The 20,557-nt window shown below is 40.9% G+C and overlaps 2 protein-coding genes across 2 annotated transcripts in view; one reads left to right on the forward strand and one right to left on the reverse strand.

Moving 5' to 3' along the window:
• The first annotated feature begins 1,980 nt into the window (after nucleotides 1–1,980).
• On the forward strand, nucleotides 1,981–3,543 carry LOC136330893 (lipoamide acyltransferase component of branched-chain alpha-keto acid dehydrogenase complex, mitochondrial-like). Its single transcript, XM_066268447.1, is given in 2 exon segments — nucleotides 1,981–2,633; nucleotides 2,635–3,543. Coding segments are annotated over 2 exon segments (903 nt in total). The 5' UTR covers nucleotides 1,981–2,526; the 3' UTR covers nucleotides 3,431–3,543.
• A 12,448-nt stretch (nucleotides 3,544–15,991) lies between these two features.
• CAGE1 (cancer antigen 1) overlaps nucleotides 15,992–20,557 on the reverse strand; it is a 59,246-nt gene continuing 54,680 nt past the window's right edge. Inside the window, exons 14-15 of the mRNA XM_066266512.1 lie at nucleotides 18,234–18,273; nucleotides 15,992–16,057 (exon numbers count right to left, since the gene is read on the reverse strand). Coding sequence (XP_066122609.1) covers nucleotides 15,992–16,057; nucleotides 18,234–18,273 — 106 coding nt within the window. The remainder of the gene's footprint in view (nucleotides 16,058–18,233; nucleotides 18,274–20,557) is intronic.

Consider the following 20,557-nt stretch of genomic DNA (forward strand, 5'->3'; position numbering starts at 1 on the left):
TTTCAACAATGTAAACTCAACAGCAGTATTAACAACCATTAGCACTGTTACTAACAACTGAGAAAAGACTTTAATATTCAAATACTCTTCCAGTTGTCCAGGAGCCCGCAGCAGCTAAAAAAAAACATGAACGTTCGCTCCATAGGATGCACAGGCATTTCCCCCTCCACTTTTGGGGGGAAAAAGTGTGTCTTATGGAGCAAAAAATACAGTATAACATTTCCTGTGTACTGAAAAGCAAACTTTTCCTGTGGCCCCATTCCCTTTTCGGCAGCAGCTTCACTTCTCCACTCTCTTACACAGTACAATTTTGCTAGCTCATTTTTTAGTTTTCTTCTCTGCCTGTTCCGGTTGCGCTGTGATTTTCATCCCCACACTAAAACATGTCCATCTTGTTGAATCCAAAAGTCATCATCTGAGCTGTCCTTCCCCAACCCCTCCTTAAACACTTGGTTCTCTAAGCTTAATGACAACCATCTTTCCTAGTTTCCTTCCACCTCACTCTGGCCTCTCCTTGTCTCTCACTGGCCCCTATATATGGGCCTGTTAGAATGGAGATAGTAGCAAGGCCGAAAGTTCAGCAGTACACGTTCTGTGAGAGGATCTGGAGGTCACTCTGTTACCAAAACAATAAGGAGAGCATGGTGAGGGGCACTCTAGGCTTGCTGAGGCCAGTGTCAGCTATCCTCCACGGAGTAGGAAAGAAGGGAAGAGATGCTGTTATGGAACAGGGCCGATAGCAATGGGGATGGGAGAAGGCCTGTGGCACTGCTTGACCATCAAAAACAAGGTGGGCACAAATGATCACCGTGAGCTGCACGGTCAGAAAGGGGGAGAGGTGACGGAGCTAGACAGGACGACTAACCTGCAGAGGCCACGGCGACGGTTAGTAAGATAGAGGGGCACTCAAATTATTGCTTAATTTACATAATTAAATATATCAAGAAAGATTAGAAGGCTGAGGGCAGTCACCCCAGTAAAAAGTCAGGATCTATTTCTGAGCCAGGCCTGCATCAGACCTCACTCCCAGAAGCTAGTAGCTGAAGAGAAACCAGCTCTCTGTGATGAGGAGCCCTCAAACGCACAACAGTAGTCATTGTGTAGTGAGTACCTACCTCATCCTTCCCCAAAGGAACCTATGGACATGGACATCTACTCACCGTATGTATGCATTGAGAAAGGGAAACACCCAGATTTTAGAGGACTGTTGGACACAAGGTCTGAATGACAGTATAACCATGACTGGAAAGACCAACATGAGCCCCCTTAGCATATGAGTATATGGGAGCCAGTCCAGCTAACATTGGAACTTTCAGGTTATCAGACCTAGCCATCTCTGGACTCTGAAAATGCAGATGGAACGGTGTTTGAGAGAACTCTCCCACAGGTTCCTGGTAAGCGCTATTAAGAGTATAGAGAATATGAAAGGCCTAGTGGAAGCTTCTGAAACTGCTGCCACCATTCCCATTTCCAGCCAGGATAGTGAATTAAAAACACAACCACATCCTAGAGAAATGGCAGAGATGTGTGCCATTCTCAAAGTGGTGCTGGTCTCTGGAAAACTCTGATTTAACCTGCCAGCTGGTCTCTAGAAAAATGAGAGGAACCATGGCAGAGGACAGGGAAATACCAAAGCTTTACCAAAGGATTGCCTCAATGCCTCGTGCTCAAACACAGCAGTTGATCAGTTTGTCCGACTAACCCTTCTCCAGGATGTTCCCTGAAAGAAGACTGACCAGAACCTTAGTGATTGACTGAAAATAGGTTAAAGGAAAAGATAACATTTTAAGTAGGCCTTGAAAGATACAAATGTTTTAAATATGAGGAAATAAGTGATGGAGCTGGACAAGGGAGGAAGTTTGGTTTAGTTAGGGCAGCGACAGGTGTTCTCAGAAAATGAAACAACACGGGCCCAGGCACACAATTAGTTTGGGGCCATAGCATGTAAGGCAATTCTACAAAGTAAGAACTTGAGGGAGTAAGATGGCTGCATTGCGCGTGCTGAGGTCCTGGAGCCACAGCGCGGGGCGGCTGGTTTGTGTTCACTACTTCCAAACATGCAGTGGCGTTCATACTTTGAAGCCAAAATACGTGTGTGTGTTTGGTTACCCTTCATTCAAGTACAGCCATCCACATCGACTGCTGAAGACCACTGCTGGTCAGCGGGGACAGATTGTTCAGTTCAAACTCTCGGACATGGGAGAAGGCATCAGAGAAGTTACTGTGAAAGAGTGGTATGTAAAAGAAGGAGATACAGTGTCCCAGTTCGATAGCATCTGTGAAGTTCAAAGCGATAAAGCGTCTGTTACTATCAGCAGTCGTTAAGATGGCGTCATTAAAAAACTGTATTATAATCCAGAGGACACAGCCTATGTGGGGAAGCCATTGGTGGACATAGAAACAGAAGCTTTGAAAGATTCAGAGGAGGACGTGGTTGAAACGCCCGCGGTGTCCCACGACGAGCACACGCACCAGGAGATCAAGGGCCAGAAGACGCTGGCGACGCCGGCAGTGCGCCGCCTGGCGATGGAAAACAACATTAAGCTGAGTGAAGTTATTGGCTCAGGAAAAGATGGCAGAATACTTAAAGAAGATATTCTCAACTATTTGGAGAAGCAGACAGGAGCTATATTATACTTCCCCGAAAGCTGAAATTGTGCCGCCTCCGCCAAAACCGAAAGACAGAACGATTCCCGCACCTGTCTCTAAGCCCGTGGTTTTCACAGGCAGAGACCGGACGGAGCCCGTAACAGGCTTTCAGAAGGCCATGGTCAAGACCATGTCGGCAGCCCTGAAGATCCCGCACTTTGGGTACTGCGACGAGCTGGACCTGACCGAGCTGGTGCGGCTGCCAGAGGAGCTGAAGCCCGTGGCCTCCGCCCGCGGGATCAGACTCTCCTTCATGCCCTTCTTCATCAAGGCCGCCTCGCTGGGACTGCTGCAGTTCCCCATCCTGAACGCCTCTGTGGACGAGGACTGCCAGAAGGTCACCTACAAGGCTTCTCATAACATTGGGATAGCAATGGATACCGAGCAGGGATTGATTGTCCCTAATGTGAAAAACGTCCAGATCTGTTCTGGGTTCGAGATCGCCACGGAACTGAACCGCCTGCAGACACTGGGCTCCGCGGGTCAGCTCAGCACCACGGACCTCACCGGAGGGACCTTCACTCTCTCCAACATTGGCTCAATTGGTGGCACCTATGCCAAACCGGTGATCTTGCCGCCCGAAGTAGCCATTGGGGCCATCGGCTCAATTAAGGCTCTTCCCCGATTTAACGAGAAGGGAGAAGTCTATAAGGCCCAGATCATGAACATGAGCTGGTCAGCCGACCACAGGATCATCGACGGTGCTACGATGTCCCGTTTCTCGAATCTGTGGAAGTCCTACTTAGAAAACCCAGCTTCCATGCTCCTGGATCTGAAATGAGGGTTTGCTGACGTCCTTGAACTTTCTGAGCTTCCACGGGAAACGTAGAGCCCAGCTGAGCCCGCACACGTCTCTATGACGACCGTATAATAAATGGTGTGTATTGGCCTGAGGCACCTGGTTATCACTGTTCTGATACACTTTCTGCTGGAAATGAATAATGGTTACTAGTTCTTTGGGGGCTGCCCCCTCATATAGGTCATGGGGTGTGACTGCTGGATATGGTGCTGAGGTCCTCGTGCTGACAGGCTGAAGCTGTCGCGAACGGCGAAACTGGCATTACTGACAGACAGGCAGCCATAGGCAGCAGTCACCCTCTTTCTTTCTTATCTTAAACTGACTCAGTGGAACTTTTTGATTACACTTAGTTGGAAAAGGAATGTATACACAAAAATATTTTCCATTTCCCCACAATAATGCCCATCGCTCTATAAACAAAGTGCAATTATACTTAGCATTTAAGATATCCAGGGGTATGTTACTCTGTAGAGCTCACTGTCTGTAAATGCCTTATTTATGTAAATTAATGTCTCTTAAAAGGGAAAATGACAAGTGGATCTTAATGCCATTTGTAGTTTTATAAACCAGTAAAGAAGAGAGAGAGGAGTCAAATGGGTAATCATGAACATTAAAATAAAATGACAAATTTTATAGAGAAAAAAAAAAAAAAAAAAAAAAACTTGAAACCCTGCTTGTAAAATATAAAAAATAAATATATATAATTATATTTTTATAAATATAAATATATTTATATATAATTCTATTTTTATATTTACAAAAATATAAATATATATATATTCCATGAAATATTATACAGCCTTTAAAAATGAGAGTGACCTATTGAGATTGCCACTGTGAAAAACCTGTGTTTCAGAAACACTATGAGACAGCCACTTGATTAAGAAAATATGCAGAAGAGTGACGTCACGGAAATGGCACCGTGAGCAGCGCATCTGACAGATCTCCCCTAAATCACAACAAATTTATCAACTAGAAACAGAAAAATTTATCCTCGGAGCATTCCGGAGTTTCACACAAACTGAAAGCGAAAGGACTGTTATCACTTGAATCTGAGAGACGAGGGTGTGGAGGAAGCTATCGCAGCGACGTTCATTCAAGCCGCGAGGGAGTGCACCTGTGGTGAGTCAGCCCACACTCGGGAGCCCCGAGCAGCCGTGGGCGCGTGCCCAGTACGGTTGCAGAGCGAGCACCGCCCACACTCGGGAGCCGCGAGCAGCCGCGGGCGAGCACCCGGTACGGTTGCAGAGCGAGCACCGCCCACACTCGGGAGCAGCGAGCAGCCGCCGGCACGCGCGCCCGGTCCGGTTGCAGAGCGAGCACCGCTAACGTTCCCAGCGGCTGGCGCACTGCGAGTGAGAGTCGCCAGCCACCGGTGCCCGGAGCACCCCATTCGCACTCGTGCCCTGGGCATTCCACACGCCCAGAGCGCCTTACTGGCCCGCACACCCAGGGTGCCCCATTATCCTGCGCCTGGTGCGATTCAGCCGCCAGCGGCAGGGCAAGCGGGAGAGGCACCAGGGTGGTCTTCTACTTGGGAGATTCTCTCCGTGGGCGGGGCACCTCACCCAGCCATTCAAGCTAACAATCAAGCGTTGGGGGAGGGGCGCGTGCAGGCAGCCTAAAATACCTTCAGGAGCACAGCTGCGACCCAATCACTGAAATTAGCTTAACCCATGAAATCTGCGCACCCACGGGCTCTAATTGATAAGATCTCTCTCAGTTCAGCGATCCAAAACAAGAGGCGTGATATTTTTTAGTGCCTCTCGCTAAAGGGGCGGGGGCAACTTCTGATTGATAGAGCCTCCATATTCAGGGATAAACGCTAACAAGAGGGACTTGGCAGATAATAAGATCTATACTACACTAGTCGCAAGCAGAGACTAGTGCCTCTTCTTCCCAGCCAAAACAGGCAACAAAGTGTGGAAAGCCTGGGTTGAGAGGTCCAACTGAATGCTAGGCACTGAACAGTCACCTTGACAACAGTTGACTCCCACCCCCGCCTGATTACACTGGAGGCCCTGACTGCCAGAGCCTTTCCCAAAGCCTTACACTGAGTGGGGATAGAGTGGGGATTTCCCAGCTCTTTGAGCCTCTTACTCCCCAGGCAGAAGCAGTTGCAGCCTTATAGCTGGATCACCAGGCTGCTAATTCAGGAAGGGGGGACTAGGAGAGAGAATCCAGGAAAGCAAACTCTCTCATCGTTGGACCCTGCAAACGCCAACAAGCCTTGACTACCAGCAAGACTAAAGCCAATTATATGACATTGCCATAGAATCCCATCAACTGCAAATCCCTACCTAAGTGTGACACAGGGGCAGAGCCTGGGGTACAGAGTCACCGACCAGGAAGAGGGAGAGAAAAGAAAAAGGAAGAAGTTAACCTCTCAAAATCAAGAAAAATCCACAGACTTTACAACTTGTTCCACTAATTTTTGTTGTTGTTGTTGTTTGTTTCTTCTATCTTATTGCCTTTACTTCCTCCACCTCGGTCCTTCTATTCTCTGCCCATCTTATGCTTCCCTTTTCTTGAACTACACTACCCATAACTGTTACATTTTATTTCTCTTCTTCATCCTCACCCTCCTTTAAGGTTATACTCCAAAACACTTAACTCTCACTCTCTCCTCTTTTGTTTTTTTTTTTATTTGCTTTATTTTGTTTTTTTCTCTTCCTTTTTTATTACTTCCTTCGTTTTTCTCTTTTTCTTATTTTTTTCCTTTCTATTTGTTTTTTCTTTTCTCATTTTACTTTCCTCCCATTTAATCCTCAATCACGAACAAATTAGTTAATTTGGGACTCAAGGCTTTTTTTGGCTTTATTTTTCTTTTTTGCTTTTGTTTTTGTTTTTTTCTTGTTTGTTTATTTTTGTGGCATTTTGCATCCTCCCAACCCAAGGTCTCCATTGTATTTAGTCTTCGCTCCACTTAATACAACAGATTTTTACTTATTATTTTTATTTTTTTCTTCTTTATTATTCTTTTTTTGGTCCTTTTTTCTGGTTCCCTCTTATCCCTCTCATTATATCTCTTAGTTGACCATCACTTACAAGCAAATCATCTTATGCTTGTCTAAAATTTTCTTCCTTTTTTTTTTTTTTTTTTTTTTTTTGCATTTAGTAGGTCCCTACTCCCTTTTTTTGCCCCTTGAACTCTTCACCCCAAATCAGGCCCTCCATTATAGGCACGATATTTCCCTGAGGAGGGGAGAGGAGGGAAAGAAAAGAAAGAAAAAAAGGGGGAAATAATAAATTATTACTGTTTTTTTTTTGTGGGGTGTTTTACCTTTTTTTTTTTTTTTTTTTTTTACTTTTTCCTCTTTATTAATTCTAATTAGTGCTATCAACAAGACCACCCTCAGATGCCAATAAGAAAGAGAAAATCGAATATTATGGATACAAAAGAAAGAGAGGTAACACAAATAGATGTGGAAAAATCTATGGAGAAAAGACAACATATTGGAAGCCTTGGAGCTAAATGACAGAGAATTTAAAATAGAAATCTTAAAAATACTCAGAGATATACAAGAAAACACAGAAAGGCAATATACGGAGATCAGAAAACAACTCAGTGAACACAAAGAATATATTACCAAGGAAATTGAAACTATTAAAACAAATCAAACAGAAATGAAAAACTCAATTCACGAGCTGAAAAACGAGATAACAAGCTTAGCTAACAGAACAGCCCAGATTGAGGATAGGATTAGTGAAATAGAAGACAAACAACTTGAGGCACAACAGAGAGAAGAAGAAAGAGACTCAAAAATAATAAAAAACGAGAAAGCCCTACAGGAATTGTCTGACTCCATCAGAAAGAATAACATAAGAATAATAGGTATATCAGAGGGAGAAGAGAAAGAAAATGGCATGGAGAATATACTCAAACAAATAATAGACGAGAACTTCCCAAGCCTGTGGAAAGAACTAAAGCCTCAAATTCAAGAAGCAAACAGAACACCGAGTTTTCTTAACCCCAACAAACCCACTCCAAGGCACATCATAATAAAGATGACACAAACCAATGACAAAGAAAAAATTCTCAAGGCAGCCAGGGAAAAGAAGAGTACTACATATAAAGGAAGGCCTATTAGATTATCATCAGACTTCTCAGCAGAAACTCTACAAGCTAGAAGAGAGTGGACCCCAATATTTAAAGCCCTGAAAGAGAGGAACTTTCAGCCAAGAATACTATACCCATCAAAGCTATCCTTCAAGTATGAAGGAGATATAAAAACATTCACAAATACAGAAAAGATGAGAGAATTTATCAACAGAAAGCCCCCACTCCAGGAAATACTAAAGGGGGTTTTCCAACCAGATTCAAAGAACAAAAGAAAACAACACCACAAGTAACAGCTCCACCAAGAACACAATAAAACCAAACTTAAACTGTGACAACAAAGGAAAAAAAGGGGGGAGAGGATGGAGATTAACAGTAGCAAAGGATGATGAAGTGCAGAAATACTTATAAGATAGGGTACTACAATGAATATGGTAGGTACCCTTTTCATTACTTAATGGTAACCACCCTTGAAAAAACCACCACAAAAACACTTGACTTAAAAAAGGTAGCAACAGAGGAAAGAAGTATGGAGCACAAACAAACAAAAACAAATGATAGAAAAACAAAAGAGAAGAATCAAACTAGATACAAAACTAACAGAAAGCAATTTATAAAATGGCAGTAGGGAACGCACAAGTGTCAATAATTACACTAAATGTAAATGGATTAAACTTACCAATAAAAAGACACAGAGTAGCAGAATGGATTAAAAAAGAAAATCCAACTATATGCTGCCTACAAGAAACACATCTAAGCAACAAGGATAAAAACAAATTCAAAGTAAAAGGCTGGAAAACAATACTCCAAGCAAACAACACCCAAAAAAAAGCAGGTGTAGCAATACTCATATCTAATAATGCTGACTACAAGACAGAAAAAGTACTCAGAGACAAAAATGGTCATTTCATAATGATTAAGGGGAAGTTGAATCAAGAAGACATAACAATCCTTAATATATATGCACCAAACCAAGGAGCACCAAAATATATAAGACAGCTACTTATTGACCTTAAAACAAAAACTAACAAAAATACAATCATACTTGGAGACCTCAATACACCGCTGACGGCTCTAGATCGGTCATCCAAACAGAGAATCAATAAAGATATAGTGGCCTTAAACGAAATACTAGAACACCTGGATATGATAGACATCTACAGGACACTTCATCCCAAAGTGACAGAGTATACATTTTTCTCTAGTGTACATGGAACATTCTCAAGAATTGACCATATGTTGGGCCACAAAGACAATATCAGCAAATTTAGAAAAATTGAAATTGTACCAAGCATATTTTCTGATCATAAAGCCTTGAAACTAGAATTCAACTGCAAAAAAGAGGGGGAAAAACCCACAAAAATGTGGAAACTAAACAACATACTTCTAAAAAATGAATGGGTCAAAGAAGAAATAAGCGCAGAGATCAAAAGATATATACAGACAAATGAAAATGAAAATACGACATATCAGAATCTCTGGGATGCAGCAAAAGCAGTAATAAGAGGAAAGTTCATATCACTTCAGGCCTATATGAACAAACAAGAGAGAGCCGAAGTAAACCACTTAACTTCACACCTTAAGGAACTAGAAAAAGAAGAACAAAGACAACACAAAACAAGCCGAAGAAAGGAGATAATAAAAATCAGAGCAGAAATAAATGAAATAGAGAACAGAAAAACTATAGAAAAAAATCAATAAAACAAGGAGCTGGTTCTTTGAAAAGATCAACAAAATTGACAAACCCTTGGCAAGACTCACCAAGGAAAAAAGGCACAGGACTCAAATAAATAAAATCCAAAATGAAAGAGGAGAGATCACCGCAGACATTATAGATATACAAAGAATTATTGTAGAATACTATGAAAAATTATATGCCACCAAATACAACAATCTAGAAGAAATGGATAAATTCCTAGAACAATACAACCTTCCTAGCCTGAGTCATGAAGAAGCAGAAAGCCTAAACAGACCAATCAGCAGGGAGGAAATAGAAAAAACTATTAAAAACCTCCCCCAAAATAAAAGTCCAGGCCCAGACGGTTATACTAGTGAATTCTATCAAACATTCAAAGAAGACTTGGTTCCTATTCTACTCAAAGTTTTCCAAAAAATTGAAGAAGAAGCAATACTTCCAAACACATTTTATGAGGCCAACATAACCCTCATACCAAAACCTGGCAAGGATGGCACAAAGAAAGAAAACTACAGACCAATATCTCTAATGAATACAGATGCTAAAATACTAAACAAAATACTGGCAAACCGAATACAACAACATATTAAAAAAATAATACATCATGATCAAGTGGGATTCATCCCAGAATCTCAAGGATGGTTCAACATACGCAAAACGGTTAACGTAATACACCATATCAACAAAACAAAGAACAAAAACCACATGATCTTATCAATAGATGCAGAAAAGGCTTTTGATAAAATACAACACAATTTTATGTTTAAGACTCTCAACAAAATGGGTATAGAAGGAAAATATCTCAACATGATAAAGGCCATATATGATAAACTATCAGCCAACATCCTATTAAACGGCATAAAACTGAGGACTTTCTACCTTAAATCAGGAACAAGACAGGATTGTCCACTCTCTCCACTCTTATTTAACGTGGTGCTAGAAGTTCTGGCCAGAGCAATCAGACAAGACAAAGAAATAAAAGGCATCCATATCGGAAAAGAAGAAGTAAAGGTATCACTTTTTGCTGATGATATGATCCTATACATCGAAAACCCGAAGGACTCCACAAAAAGATTATTAGAAACAATAAACCAATACAGTAAGGTCGCAGGATACAAAATTAACATACAAAAGTCCATAGCCTTTCTATATGCCAACAATGAAATATTAGAAAACGAACTCAAAAAAATAATCCCCTTCACGATTGCAAAAAAAAAAAAAAAATACCTAGGAATAAACATAACAAAAAATGTAAAGGACCTATATAATGAAAATTACAAAGCATTGTTAAGGGAAATCGAAAAAGATACAATGAGATGGAAAAATATTCCTTGTTCTTGGATAGGAAGAATAAATATAATCAAAATGGCCCTATTACCCAAAGCAATATACAAATTTAATGCAATTCCCATCAAAATTCCTATGAGATTTTTTAAAGAAATGGAACAAAAAATCATCAGATTTATATGGAACTATAAAAAACCCCGAATAGCCAAAACAATCCTAAGGAAAAAGAATGAAGCTGGGGGCATTACAATACCTGACTTTAAACTATATTATAGGGCCATGATAATCAAAACAGCATGGTATTGGCAGAAAAACAGACACTCAGACCAATGGAACAGAATAGAAAACCCAGAAATAAAACCACATATATATGGTCAAATAATCTTTGATAAAGGGGCCAACAACATACAATGGAGAAAAGAAAGCCTCTTCAACAAATGGTGTTGGGAAAACTGGAAAGCCACATGCAAAAGAATGAAACTTGACTATAGCCTGTCCCCGTGTACTAAAATTAATTCAAAATGGATCAAAGACCTAAATATAAGACCTGAAACAATAAAGTACATAGAAGAAGACATAGGTACTAAAATCATGGACCTGGTTTTTAAAGAACATTTTATGAACTTGACTCCAATGGCAAGAGAAGTGAAGGCAAAGATAAATGAATGGGACTACATCACAATAAAAAGTTTTTGCTCAGCAAGAGAAACTGATATAAAAATAAACAGACAGCCAACTAAATGGGAAATGATATTTACAAACAACAGCTCAGATAAGGGCCTAATTTCCAAAATTTACAAAGAACTCATAAAACTCAACAACAAACAAACAAACAATCCCATAAAAAAATGGGAAGAGGACATGAACAGACACTTCTCCCAGGAAGAGATACAAATGGCCAACAGATATATGAAAAGATGCTCAGCTTCATTAGTTATTAGAGAAATGCAAATCAAAACTACAATGAGATACCACCTCACCCCTGTTAGATTAGCTATTATCAACAAGACGGGTAATAGCAAATGTTGGAGAGGCTGTGGAGAAAAAGGAACCCTCATTCACTGTTGGTGGGACTGTAAAGTAGTACAACCATTATGGAGGAAAGTATGGTGGTTCCTCAAAAAACTGCAAATAGAACTACCTTATGACCCAGCAATCCCTCTACTGGGTATATACCCCAAAACCTCAGAAACATTGATACGTGAAGACACATGTAGCCCCATGTTCATTGCAGCACTGTTCACAGTGGCCAAGACATGGAAACAACCAAAAAGCCCTTCAATAGAAGACTGGATAAAGAAGATGTGGCACATATACACTATGGAATACTACTCAGCCATAAGAAATGATGACATCAGATCATTTACAGCAAAATGGTGGGATCTTGATAACATTATAAGGAGTGAAATAAGTAAATCAGAAAAAAACAAGAACTACATGATTCCATACATTGGTGGAACATAAAAATGAGACTAAGAGACATGGACAAGAGTGTGGTGGTTACCAGGGGTGGGGGGAGGGAGGACATGGGAGGGAGGGAGGGAGGGAGAGAGTTAGGGGGAGGGGGAGGGGGCACAGAGAACTAGATAGAGGGTGGCGGAGGACAATCTGACTTTGGGCGAGGGGTACGCAACATAATTTAATGACAAAATAACCTAGACATGTTTTCTTTGAATATATGTACCCTGATTTATTAATGTCATCCCATTACCATTAATAAAAATTTATAAAAAAAAAAAAAAGAAAATATGCAAAAGTGCTTTGTAAACCATAAATAAAAATGTTTCAGAAGGTATAATGCAGGGGTCTCAAACTCAACTCAGCATGTGGGCCACAGAGCAAGATCACAGCTGTTCGGCGGGCCGCACTAGGTCTACAAAAGGCAACTGTTACGCCACACTTTTCTCACTGCAGTTGAAAACAAAAAAAAAAATCAGTACAACAAGCACAATTGTACATGCAGTTTACTCAGTGTCACAAAACGACCAGAAACTGTAGTTCGCATCACAACTGCTGTTAACTAAGCTAATATCTAGCTAGGATGCTAGAGAAATAAAAAATACAAGTAGGCCCCTAGGCTTACTTAATTTTATCCAAAATATTTTGAACTTCGTGGATTAGTCTGCGGGCCGCACAAAATTGTTTTGCGGGCCACGAGTTTGAGACCCCTGGTATAATGTGAAATGAAAAAAGAGGAACCATGACAGTTTTAGAGGAGAAGAGGGTCCAGGATATTTTTTAGCCTAGGGTAGGAATCCAGTCAAGAGTTATAAACTAAAGGTGTAAGAGGGTAATCGTTATTGATGGAGCAAGTCCTCCAGAAGATGCAATGAGTCAGAATCAAGGGAACAAGGGACTAGAGGGAAAGAGAAGAAAGTGAATAAAAGTACAGAAATTGTAAGGTGGAGAGGAAATTGCTACTCCTAATACCCTGTGAAGGCAGGGGCTGTGACTATTTCAAACCTGCTAGAATGAGTGAAGCTCTCAGCCTCATCCAGGCTCCCCCAACGTATCCCGTCCCAGCTCACGGTTGCTGAGCATGCCTGCCCTGATTTCCTCCCTTCAGTCTTAGAGGAAGAGCTGTCCTTGTGTCGTCCCATGCTGGGCTGTGGAAGGAACCTAGTTCTCCTTCCTCCTCTTGAGACACTGAATCATCAATTATGCCTACTTTCTCCCTCATCTTCTGTCCCTTCCTAGACCACTGGATCCTTCTCAACGTTTTTGTAACTGCTTACTAACTGCCTCCCCAATGTTTCAGAGCAGTCTCACACTCACGAGTGCATATCTTTCTTCACAACCAGCTGTCCCTCTTATACTCTCTCCACCCAGAACCCTGTCAGGCTTCCTAGACTCCTCTCTCTTCATTCCCAGAGTGAACCAATTCCCAAAAAATTTTCATTTTGCCTTTGAAATCACTTTGCGTTTATATCTTTCTCTTCATTTCCACTGCCACTGTTTTAGTTTCTGGACTCAATTTTTCTTGCCTGGTGCACTATCGTAGTATCTTAACTGGTACTTCGATTCTAGCATCACTCACCATTAACCTCCCTATCCTTTGTATCATTATTAGGGTGATCTTTCAAAAATGCACATCTGATCACACTACTCCTGTACTTAAAATCCTTCAGAGTGTCTCATAATGGTGAAGCCCAAATTTCTTAGCATGACATATAATGTGATCTCCTCTTATAGGAATATTATGGGTTTGGACAGTCCTTTTGGCTCAGGGAATGTAACAGAATTATCTCAGGCCTCCGTGATTTGAGAGTGATGTTGCTTTCCTCTTCTGTCTAAGGAATGTCCAGCCAGCTACAATGATCTGGCTCAGGTGACACCATTTCTGTAAAAAATCCCCTGAGGGTTGCTCACATAATCCAGGACCATTTCATCTATGTTCTTAGAGCACCATGGGCAGTTACACCATTCTGGAGCAGTTTACTGATCTATCTCCCTCATTGGAGTATGTAGTCCTTGGTGATCTTTGCTTGATTTTTCTTTGTATCCTCCACATCTAACACAAAAGCTGTCACATACTTTATTGAGAGTCACTAAATGATTGTCTTAGACTCTGCATCCTTGATCCATGCACCATAGGAGGTACATTCATTTACCCGTAGGTTAACTATCACAAATGTCTAAAGCTACATTAGCCAACTTTATGTTAGTATTTGTCTTTCTCCTATAATATTTTAATTTTCCCTAGAGGATACCATGAAACTAATGATAATAATAATACCTCTTTTTTAAAACTGGAATTACTTCCAAAGCCTTCAATGCTTAATTTTCTTAAACAATACAGTTATACCTGTAAATTCTCTGTGTATTTCTTATAGTTTGTCATAAATTTTACTGCAACTTTGTGAACTTGAGAAATTAACAAATTTTGTTTCAAAATTCATATAAAACCTGTCTTAAAGTATTCCCCAACAAAAATAACAATAATAACAGCTTTAATTTATTCAGCACTTCTTTCAGGGCCAGATATATATTTTTCTCTTGTACTTACTTGAATAATTTAAGTAAAAAACTAATTTCAATGAGATGAAATAATTTATTCCTAGTTCTGGCCAGCTGATTCAGTGGTAGAGTGTTGGACTGGCATGTGGATGTCCCGGGTTCAATTTCTTGTCAGGGCACAAAGGAGAAGTGCTCATCTGCTTATCTACCCTCCCTCTCTCACTTCTCTCTTTTTCTCTCTCTCTCTCACCTCCTCCCTCCTTGCAGCTATGGCTCAATTGAAGTGAATTGGCCCCAGGTGCTGAGGATGGCTCCATGGCCTCCGCCTCAGGTGCTAAAAAATGGCTCTGGTTGTAAGCAATGCCCCAAATGGGCAGAGCATCACCCCCTAGTGGGCTTGCCAGGTGGATCCCAGTTGGGGCACATGCGGGAGTCTGTCTCTGCTTCCCCTCTTCTCACTAAATAAAAAAGGAAGAAAAAAAGATAGTATGTCTATTATGTTCATTTATTTTTATGATACATCTCACAAAATTAGCTACCTCTGGTTCTTTTGTTTAAATTCAGAACTACTTTATTTCCCATGTATTAAATGATCCCATGTATAAGACACACCTTTATTTTGGGGCCTGAAATTTGAAAAAAAGACAACAAATGTGAAAAAGCAGGAAATGCAAGTAAAAAAACTACAGCCTGACCAGGTGGTGGCGCAGTGGATAGAGCATTGGAATGGGATGCCGAGGACCCAGGTTCGAGACCTCAAGGTCGCCAGCTTGAGCACGGGCTCGTCTGGTTTGAGCAAAAGCTCACCAGCTTGGACCCAAGGTCGCTAGCTCGAGCAAAGGGTCACTCGGTCTGCTGAAGGCCCGCGGTCAAGGTACATATGAGAAAGCAATCAATGAACAACTCAGGTATCACAATGCGCAACGAAAAACTAATGATTGATGCTTCTCATCTCTCTGTTCCTTTCTGTCTGTCCCTGTCTATCCCTCTCTCTGACTCTCTGTCTCTGTAAAAAAAAAACACAAAAAAACCCCAAAACAAAAAACTACAACCACTGTATAAGATGCACCCAGTTTTTAGACCCCAAATATTTTGAAAGGGGGTGTGTCTTATATATGGGGAAATAGGTAATTCCTTAAAACTTGAGTTAATGTGAAAAATAAATAGTCTCAAAAGACTAGTCCTCTCTTTTGGCTGGGGTTTAATTCCAAAGTATTTAAAATTAATGTCCTTTTAAATTAGGTTGGCAGCAGGAAGAGCCCACCTGCCTGGAAAGTCAAAGGGTGTTGGCCAGGGAAAAAAGTTGAAATGAGATACATGACTATTTTTGTGTGTCATTAAAGACCTGATAATATGGGGATGATATTCTGTGAAAATGAAAATAGATATTGGGAAAATAAGCCATTGTAGAAATAAAGTAATCAATCATATTTTTTGAATGTAAAATTTCAACATTTGTATAATTTTAATGTATCATTTGTGTGGATTAGTCTAAGTACTATACTTAGTAGTGACTCGGCTCCTGAAGTGGTTGACAAAATGATTAATGTTTAATCTTCAGTCCCGTTTTATCTAAGTCATTTCTATTTCCTTCTAAAATATTTGGCATCTAAAAATGAAAGGAAAAAATGTTAAGTTTTCAGGAAAAGACAGGCATTCAGTGACAGAACAGCTGGTTCTTGATTACATATGGAATTATATTCCATAAACAGCTCATTCTTGATTACACAGGAAAAGGGGATACAAGGAAACCTATAGACAGATGAACATAACACATACTGTATTTTAATCATTATTTTTGTCTGTTTCACCCTTTTTCTCATTAAGGAACATGATAAGGAAAAAGGCTGGTTGCGTTTCCTCTTCTTTGGTTTGGCTGCCAGCTGGCAGAATGAAGAAACAGGAACAGAAGCAAGAATCTAAATAGTTATGAAGTGACTCACCAGCCTAGTATAGCTAAGCATTGGTAGTACTAAGGTATCTTCATAACTCAACTATTCTTTTTTTTTATATATATAACTCAACTATTCTAATGGCTGGTTCTCAGTGGGGCATGTAGAGTGAAGACCTTTGATTGTATCCCTCTGCCACAGAGCTATGTCACAAGTAAGCCACTGAGTTTATGAATACAATATATCCATGGCCTTGAGTGAGACAGAGGATGAGACAAAGGAAACAACAGCTGTATCTTCTATTAGGAATTACTCCAGCAAACGTAGCTTTGGCCCTGAGTCCCAAGCCAGTTGAACATTCACTCCTATTTGGTACTTATTATGGTATAGGTGATTTGGGATACCAAAATGAAAATGAGACAATCCCTACACTAAAAGAGTTCTAGTCACATCAAGGGATGTGTAAGAGAGAACTGTAATGAAATGTCATAGGAGTTTTTGCATCAAAGGTACAGTGTGGGCACATGGGAGGAAGCAAGTCTGTTCTATCTAGTAAACTGGGCAGGAAAGGCTTCATAGAGGAGATGGAGCTAGAGCTGGCAGGTGCTTGTGAGGTGAGGACTAAAGTGAGGAGAAGGAAGGGACTCAAAGGAGAGCATTCCAGGTAAAGAAAGGGCAATATTAAGAAGACAAAAAATGGCCCTGGCCGGTTGGCTCAGTGGTAGAGCATTAGCCTGGCATGCAGGAGTCCCGGGTTTGATTCCCGGCCAGGGGACACAGGAGAAGCGCCCATCTGCTTCTCTACCCCTCCCCTTCTCCTTCCTCTCTGTCTCTCTCTTCCCCTCCCGCAGCTGAGGCACCACTGGAGCAAAGTTGGCCCGGGTGTTGAGGATGGCTCCATGGCCTCTGCCTCAGGTGCTAGAATGGCTCTGGTTGCAACAGAGCAACACCCCAGATGGGCAGAGTATCGCCCCCTGATGGATGTGCCGGGTGGATCCCGGTCAGGCGCATGCGGGAGTCTGTCTGACTGCCTCCCTGTTTCCAACTTCAGAACAAATACAAAAAAAAAAAAAAAAGAAGACAAAAAATGCCAGAGCCCATCAGAGGCGGATTAAGGTCAGTTGAGACCCCCAGCACAGAAGAAAATATTGAGCCCCTTAAAAAAAGAGAGGGGGGGGAATAAAAATACATGTTAACCATATTTTAAAATAAATAAAAAATATGATATACAATTAATGTTAAAATTGCACATATGAAACCAAACTTGATGTCAGAAAAAATGTAAAGTTGGGGTTTTGCGGGGCCCTTCAGAAGTCGGGGCGCAGGGCAGGCACCCAGTGCGCCCGCCATTTATCCGCCTCTGGAGCACATTTAGAAATTTTCAAGTGGTTATATATGGTTGCTGTGTATGATGACGAGAAGTCGGATAGGAAGGAAAGGGCTAGAGCACAGAGGACCTGACGTGCCAAGCTAAGGAGACTGGATTTTATCTTGAATGCAAATGAGAACCACTGAGGTTTTCTGTAGGGGAAGGACATCAACATATTTTTGCTTCTGAAAGATCACTATGTCTGCTCTGTGGAAGACAGAACGAGAGGAGCTAAACTGGAGGCAGAAACACCAACAACAAGGTGACTACGATAGGCTAGAAGAAAAATGATGAGGCTGTAACATGGAGCAGTAGCTGTGGTAACGAAGTGAAGAGGACCAATACAAGGGCTTCCAATTACAGGACAGACTATGAACAGAGGTCAAAAGGCCCTCTTCTGAGGAGGGAGGGGAAAGCTAAGCTGAGCATTACTAAAATGTAACTTCAGAAACTAATATTTAATATTTATTGTCAAACTACATGGAAATATAACACTCTTTATAGTGATCATTAATATGACCTACCATAGTCATGGATTCTGGATGATTCTCTAATCTTCTTGGTCTGTAGGAAACAGAAAGAGAATAATGTAAAAAAAGAAAAAGAGAGAGATAGTGGTGGTGTGAAGAACTAAAATAGTGAACCAAGAATGGTGTTGTTTAATATATTCCTTTCCTCACTCAAGGAGAAGCTGTCATTTAGGATAGAACTATTAGGAAAGAACTAAAAGATTAAGATAAAGCATTTCAGTATATAATATACAGATCATTCTTACTGCAATTAAATAAATACATTGAGTTACAATCTCATTATATTTTAACATTCTCATAGATTTACTTAGGATAAAATTTTGGCTATGATTTGAAAACCTAAAAAATTTTCTTGAAAGTGATTAAAGACTAGAAACAAGAATAAGACATCTGACAATATTAAAGTGCTCACTTTTCTCTCCCAATTGGCGAAAGCTGAACCGTCATTTTGAGATGATGCAGTCCAAAGCATGTCTCCATGCTGACATCAATAGGGTCAATCGGACAGTGAGAGACTTCATAGACAGTAGTGGCTGAAGGCAAGTCTTAAGTTTTCTAAGAAAGAGCCTTGAGACCTGTTCACTCCACTTCACACCTTGACTTCAAGGCCAAGCTAAATCTATACAAATGGGCCTCAAACTTGTGAAAAGAGGTCACATGGTATTTATACAATAAACGAATACCTGAACAAGTGAAAAATATGTATATTTATGTGCAAATTTTCTTATTTTAAAATAATTCTAGAAAAAAACTTCACAGTTTCTCTTAGCTACCTAGAAGATGCACATTCAGTTTAAATCAGCAATTACTGAGCATCTGTAATATGCCAGGCATCAGATCATACTCTTTCATATTAAGAAAAAAAATTGTAGTTAACCTATCACTTTGCAGATACTAGTAGAAATCAGCTAAGGGGTTTTGCTTTTTTTTTTTTTAAGTGCAAGAGAGGGAGAGGAAAGCGATAAGAAGCATCAACTCATAGTCGTGGCACTTTAGTGGTTCATTGATTGCTTCTTGTATGTGCCTTGATGTCAGGGTGGGGCAGGTGGAGGCTCAAGCTGAGCCAGTGACCCCTTGCTCAAGCCAGCAACCTTGGGCTCAAGCTAGCAAACATGGGGTTATGTCTATGATCCCACACTCAAGCTGGTGAGCCTGTGCTCAAGCTGACAACCTCGGGGTTTCAAACCTGGGACTTCAGTGTCCCAGGTCAACATTCTATCCACTGTTCCACCACCAGACAGGCTAAGGGTTTTTTTTTTTAAATTTTATTTTTTTTTAATTTTATTTTTTTTAATTTTTATTTATTCATTTAGAGAAGAGAGAGAGAGATAGAAAGGGAGAGAGAGAGAGAGAGAGAGAGAGAGAGAGAGAGAAGAGGGGAGGAGCAGTAAGCATCAACTCCCATATGTGCCTTGACCAGGCAAGCCCAGGGTTTTGAACTGGTGACCTCAGTGTACCAGGTGAATGCTTGATGCACTGCGCCACCACAGGTCAGGTGGGGGTTTTGATTTTTAAAACAGTTGTATTTGCAAATGGTATGCTGAACAAATGTGACCCACGATAAAAATCGAAATGCAAATTTAATGTCTGCCTCTTCCTTCTACTTTAGGTTTTTGTTAATCAGGGAAGAAGCTTTTCCTTTGCCATTGGCTGGCTACACTGTGGGCCCAATGATTTTTACTCAATTTAAGGTGTCAGTCCTCAATGTAAGACATAAACACAGTTTCAATTCAATAAGCAGAATGTCCAGTCTTAAATAATAATCAACTTCTCAGTCTTCATTCAAAGGTAGGACTTTTCCTCCTCTTTTGGCTAAAGCTTTAGTTGGTGGACACCACCTGCCCTGGTGGTCAGCTTCTGCTCTTTGCTCATGACCTCCTCCATTTACATCAGGAGAGAGGGGAAATAAGGCTGTAGGATATTCTAACTTGCCTGGGTGGCTACAGACTCTTTGGGCTTGGCAAATGACTAAAAGCTGATTCTCTCTTTGGAGCTTGCCTTTGCTAAGGACCTCTGTCCTACAATTTCCTTGACCTAGGCTGATGCATCTCTCCTGCAGTGGTCACTTGGTATTTCTTCATCAGCCCTGAGGAATTGGGTGTTCTCTTTCAGCTTCTTTCTATTGGTACCCTTCTAGGCAGCTTTGGGCAGAGTCTAGAATAACTCAACACTCACCTGCATGGTTCTTAAGGCATACTTTATATCCAATGTGCTGATCATAACCTCAGGGAAAACAGGCCACCCCAACACGGCCCCTCTGTCCTGCGCTGCCACAGCTTACTTTATTTAGTTTTCTCAGGTAGGAGTGAGTCATTGAT

The sequence above is a fragment of the Saccopteryx bilineata genome, chromosome 3, assembly GCF_036850765.1.
Source record: "Saccopteryx bilineata isolate mSacBil1 chromosome 3, mSacBil1_pri_phased_curated, whole genome shotgun sequence".
NCBI classification, from domain to species: Eukaryota; Metazoa; Chordata; class Mammalia; order Chiroptera; family Emballonuridae; genus Saccopteryx; species Saccopteryx bilineata.